At 39.6% G+C, this 6,237-nt stretch overlaps 1 protein-coding gene across 1 annotated transcript; it reads left to right on the forward strand.

The window, feature by feature from the left end:
* Positions 1 to 896: 896 nt before the first annotated feature.
* LOC120073674 lies at positions 897 to 2,198 on the forward strand. Its single transcript, XM_039026477.1, has 4 exons — positions 897 to 1,222; positions 1,411 to 1,479; positions 1,530 to 1,707; positions 1,926 to 2,198. The coding sequence occupies exons 1-4, from the start codon at positions 897 to 899 to the stop codon at positions 2,196 to 2,198; spliced, it is 846 nt and encodes a 281-aa protein (XP_038882405.1).
* Positions 2,199 to 6,237: the final 4,039 nt, after the last annotated feature.

A 6,237-nucleotide genomic window follows, 5' to 3' on the forward strand; every position in this document is an offset into this window, starting at 1 on the left:
CATAAAGACAAGTAGCTATAACTAACTTCTCGAGAAAGAGATCGTTGTGGAACTCGTTAAGCGAAGCAAGAAGTATTTCTAGAGATAGAAATAACCTTGCACTCTCAAGTATATTGATTCACACATCATAGAGATATGTCAAGTGTGGCGAGCCACCGAGAGGTGCGCAACAACTATAAGCTATGAGCTAGGATAAATTCATTCCACAGAGCTTAGTGATGCAATAACGATCTTCTCCCAAACCCTAACCTCTCCATATTTTCTCCATGTCCAGTCTACTACATCCTTCATTCTCTTATTCGATAACCTAAAATTTAGTTCATCGCATGTTTAAAGCACATACATAAAAAACTAGCTTCGCCACATAGATCACATTTATTTAACACAACTATTGCAGATCCCTATGTTCGACCTTAGGTCATCCTAAGACACTTGCAATCAGGTTTCACTTGGTTTGTGACCGAGAAAACTTGTGATTGACACATGCTCATTACACTGTGACGTGTATTATTAATAACGCATATCAATCATAGTTTAATGCAGAACTCATCGCGTATTTTAAAAGCAACAAGTTTTTAGTGTCGTTGTCGGGGATTTGACAACTAACTAGATTTTTGTGATTTATTGTAGGCACTATCTCCTTTTTGGGAGTACAGCAGACTTAAGCGACAAGCTGTAGACAGTACATGAGTACGGGAACAGAACCCGAGCTCAACATTGACCTTAAAATAGAGAGGACTTTTCGTCGTAGAGTAAGGCAGAATCATAAAAGATGCAAAAGGAATATGGCCAATAACAACAACAACAACAATCAAAACAACCAAGCGGGAGCAAATAGTGTGTTCGGTCACTAGCAGCAAGATCCTATTTTCCTTACTGCTGATCGCAACATTCCAATGCGGAACTATGCCGCATCGAACCTCTATGACTTCTCACCAGGTATCGCAAGGCCTACAGTTGACGACAATGCAAGATTTGAGATCAAGCCGATAATGTTACAAATGATCCAGAATGTCGGCCAGTTTGGAGGAATGCAGGGTGAAGACCCGCATGCCTATCTTACAAGCTTTGTGGAGAAATGTAACACATTCTTGATTCTAGGCGTGACGCTGGAAGGGATTCGTTTGTCTCTATTCCCTTACACTCTTCGAGACGAGGCTAAGAAATTGACCTATTCGCTTGAACCTAATGAGATAGTATCATGGGACCAACTGGTTGAACGGTTTATGTAAAAGTTATTTCCCTCTGCTATTAATGGAAAGAGATGGCAGGATGTTCTAAATTTTGAGCAAGGAGATACTGAAACCCTGAGCACCGTATGGGTTAGATTTAACACTTCGTAAAGAATTGTCTGCATATTGGCATCCCTGATTGCGTACTTATGGAAACATTTTACAATGGGCTAAACAGAGCCACCCAAGAAATTGCGGATGCCTCTATAATTGTGGCTTCATGGACAAGACATACACAGAGGCTAAGGTAATATTGGACTGAATTTCAAGAAACACAAATGATTGGGTGGATGACAGTTATGGGAGCTGGAATGTCAAAAAAAAGGAAGACAGAAGAGGCAATAAGACCAAAAGATATGGTGAGCTCATTAGCCGCTCAGATGGCGTGGTTACATCTCTTCTTCAAACCATGGTGATCAACCAGAGCGCGTTGAATAGAAATGTTGCACAACTGAACACAATGATGCAAGTTGCGGTAGTTAGCTGCAGCCAATGTGGAGAGCCTCATTCAGTTGAAACTTGCCCGTAGGACAGGCCGCTTTGTCATTGTCTGATCACCCACTACCAATATTCTCAATTCATAACAATCCGTTCAGTAGCACATATAATTAGAGTTAGAGGAACCACCCTAACTTCGGATGAGGTGGAAACCCATAAAAATCTGGGCCAAGAAATTTGCATCAAATTTCATAGGTGCATAAGGGAAACCCTCTCGGATTCCATCAACAACCTCAAGGTCATCAGCCACATCAAAGCCGAAACCAGTATAACCACGACCAAGCGTCAAGTTCCAATGCATTGTCATCTCTAGAAGCATTCCTCAAGGAGTACATTCAGAAGAATGATGCATTGATTCAATCGCAAGCTACCTCAATACGTATTGTAGAACTCCAAGTGGGACAGTTCGCTAATGGTTTGAAAACAAGGCAGCCAGGATCCTTACCAAGCAACTTCGAAGCTCCGTGAGGTAATGGGAAAGAGAAGTGTCAAGCAGTGACACTGCGCAGTGGAAAAACAACAAGTCACGTGCCAACCATTCCCCAAGAAGCAAAGTCAGACGAGTCATCGATAACACAAGTAAAAGAATTGGTCACAGATACAGATCTTGCGCCCACTCTAAAAGGAAATGTTAACTCGACCAATAACTTGTCCACTTCTTCATCAAGAACGACAAATTTACGTCCTAATACTAAACAAATATATAAGAAAATGCCTTCCCAAAACAACCAGCCCATAGCTTGCAACGTCAGCATCCAATGCGTCGAACGAAAAAAAGCAGGTTAAGAGATTTTTAGATGTCTTAAGGCAAATTCACATCAATATACCTCTCGTTAAAGCACTAGAGCAGATGCCCAGCTACGTGAAGTTCCTAAAAGACATTCTTGCCAACAAATAAGGCTAGATGAGTATGAAATTGTGGCACTGACACATGAATGTAGCGCATTATTCAGGAACAGTATCCCTGAAAAGCTGACCCAGGCAGTTTCACTTTACTATGCTCCATTGGAGGAAAAGAATTCAGCCACGCGTTATGTGACCTTAGCGTGAGCATCAACTTAATGTTGATCTCCATTTTCAAAAAGCTGGGAATTGGTGAGGCTAGGCCTACCACCGTAACCTTGCAACTTGCTAATAGATCGATAACGCACCCCGAGGGAAAATTTGAGGATGTACTCGTAGAAGTAGACAAGTTTATTTTCCCTGCTGACTTCATTATCCTAGATTATAGAGTGGATGTAGATATTCTCATTTTTTTGGGGTACCCATTCTTAGCTATGGGGCGTGCGCTGATAGAAGTACAAAAAGAAGAGTTAACCATCCGTGCAGACGATCAAAAAGTTAAATTCAATGTGTTCAATGCATTGAAATACCCAGATGACTTAGAAACCTGTCAATGTGTTGACGAAATAGGAGCTGGACATTGGAAATAATGCAGAAGGAATTGGAGAAAGAAGATCAAGAGAATTTGATCATGGAAGAAGCCTGTGCACTGATGAAATCATACCATTGATTTAATCCTTAAACTTATCTAAAAGAACCACAGCAAAAACTAAACCCTCCCTGGAAGAGTCGTTCGCATTAGAGCTCAAGGCTCTGCCAGCCCACTGTTAACTCTCATAAAAAGCTATTATTCTTAACTTAATTTAGGTTCATTAATGGATTTTTTATCTGCTTATTGTCTTATTTTATAGGTATCATGAACTGAGGAGGTAGAACCAAGAAATCGGGGTAAAACGAGACTGATTTGAAGCAATTTGGAGGTGATTTGAGTAGCCAGGCTTCAAAACAGTGAAAATTATGAAACTGCCACTGCACTGTCACATCATTACAACACTCTACCCTGACGTTCTTAGGAAGAATGTGCAACGTTGCAATGCTATTAGCGTTGCAACGCTCTGAAGTTCGCAACGTCAGCATTGCAACGCTATTTTCAGCGTTGCGACGTTGCGATCTTTCCTATAAATACTCCCCTTCGTCTTTAGGTCAAAATATGTTGAATTTGGTAGGCCAAATTGATGAAGGCCAAAGTAAAACTTGTTCCTTCGTCCATTCCCTTCAATTTTTGGTATCTTTAGGTTAGTTTCGCTTTTTATTTTGGGCTCTGATCAATGGAACGGATGTGTATCTCAGATTTTTCTATGAATTAAGAGGTAATCTTTATCTAGTTTCTTTGAGCAAGAGCCCTGTGTTTAATTTCTTGAAGGTTTCTTAATTAGTTTAACTGCAATCTTGTGAATTATTTGGTTGGATTTGTTTTAATCTTAATGGAGTTTTAATAAATTCTTCTGAAAAATTAATTTGTTGAAATTCTTGTTTGCAAAATCATTCTAACCTATGCATCATTGATTGATTTAGTTGTAAGTATTAGGATCGCATGTCAAGGTGTAGACTTTTTCTGGTCAAACTCATGTATGCCCTAGTATAATCTTTCTAAATAAATCATGCTACAAGATATGGCTTTTCGACTTGTAGTATATCTCAACAATTGGACCCTTTCATAATGCAATTCAATTTTAACTTGTATGTCTCTAAGAAGGAAGAGTTGTAAATTGAATTAGGGCTAATTTGGTTTAATATCAAATTTGGCTAATTAAGCTATTAGATTTTCTAATAGGTTGAAGAATTGATAGATTCAGTGTAATTAATTGGTACCTAATGAAAGAAATTTCATAGGAACTCTCTCTTACTCTAGAAATTAGATAGACTCCTTTCCTAGATTGCATTTACCCATTTTATTTCAATTTCGCACATATTATCTCTTCCATACCAAAACCCCATTTATCACTTTAGTTAGAAAATTAACTCAATGAAACCAATTGCGCTTCTCTATGGATTGACTCAGACTTACCACTGTTGCTACGTTTTAGTAGTGATAGGAGTAGTTCAGTATTACAAATTTCTTTTGCTTCTATTCGGACTCAGATTAACGACGTCGACTCCTGACTCGAACCTCAAGTATGCTTACTTTGGTGATAAAGACACTCTGCCAGCCATTATTTATGCTGCATTGAATGCAGAAGATGAGGAAGCCTTACTAAACGTGTTGAAGAAATACACCAAACCAATTGGCTGGACTCTAGCTGATATCAAAGGAACCAGCCCTTCTTATTATATGCATAAGATATGGTTAGAAGAAGGAAAAGTGGGCTCAATTGAAAGGCAATGTAGGCTAAACCCAGCAATGCGCGAAGTGGTAAAGAAAGAAATTATCAAATGGCTCGATGCTAGAGTCGTTTATCGGATCTCTAATAGTAGCTGGGTTAGCCATGTTCAGTGTGTACCTAAGAAGGGAGGGATGACAGCAGTGGCGAATAGTAAGAATGAATTGATCCCTACAAGAACTGCAACCGGTTTACGCATATGTATGAATTATCGCAAATTAAACCAAGCGACAAAGAAAGATCACTTCCCATTACAATTTATTGACCAGATGTTGAACTAGCTTACGGGAAATGAATTTTTCTGCTTTCTAGATTGTTATTCAGGTTACAACCAAATAGCCATAGCACTTGAAGAGTAGGTGAAAACAACCTTCATATGCCCCTTTGGCACTTTCGCCTTTCAGTGCATGCCCTTTGGGTTATGCAATGCGCCCGGTACTTTTCAGCGATATATGATGGCGATATTTTCTAAATTTTGGAGGAATTCATGGAGGTAATCATGGATGATTTCTCTGTGTTTGGTGATTCGTACAATGTTTGCCTAACCAACTTGGAAAAAGTGTTGAGAAAATGCGAAGAGACAAACCTTGTCCTCAATTGGGAGAAGTGTCATTTCATGGTCACTGAGGGCATCATATTAAGGCATAAAATATCCAAAGTAGGGCTTGAAGTGGATCAAGCAAAGATTGATGCGATAGCTAAATTGCTGCCACCTGTCAATGTCAAAACATTGAAAAGCTTTTTGAGCCATGCAGAATTTTACAAGAGATTCATCTGAGGATTCTCCCATATCGCCAGGCCTCTCAACACACTCCTTGAAGCCTGTACAATCTATGATTTCAATGATGCTTGCACACAAGCATTCAACACTTTGAAGGATGCGCTTATATCAACGCCTATTCTGGTGGTGCCAGATTGGTCGCAACCCTTCGAGTTAATGTGTGATATAAGTAATTATGTGGAAGGAGTTGTTCTGGGCCAATGGAAAAATAAAATCCTTCATCCTATTTACTATGCCAGCAAGACTCTAAACGACTTGTACAATAACTACACACCACTACTGAAAAGAAAATGCTCGTGGTGGTGTTTGCGATTGATAAATTTCGACAATATTTGGTGGGATCGAGTGTTGTGGTATACACCAATCATTCTGCGATCAAACACCTCATGGCTAAAAAGGATGTTAAACCCAGACTGATTCGATGGGTTTTGCTGCTGTAGGAATTTGATTTGGAGATTAAGGATAGGAAGGGAACCAAAAACCAGGTGGCTGACCACCTATCGAGGTTAGAGAACCTTGAGACCCAAAGAAAAGAAAGAGACGTAGAAGACTTCTTTTCCGA

The sequence above is a fragment of the Benincasa hispida genome, chromosome 3 (genome assembly GCF_009727055.1).
Source record: "Benincasa hispida cultivar B227 chromosome 3, ASM972705v1, whole genome shotgun sequence".
Taxonomy (NCBI): Eukaryota; Viridiplantae; Streptophyta; class Magnoliopsida; order Cucurbitales; family Cucurbitaceae; genus Benincasa; species Benincasa hispida.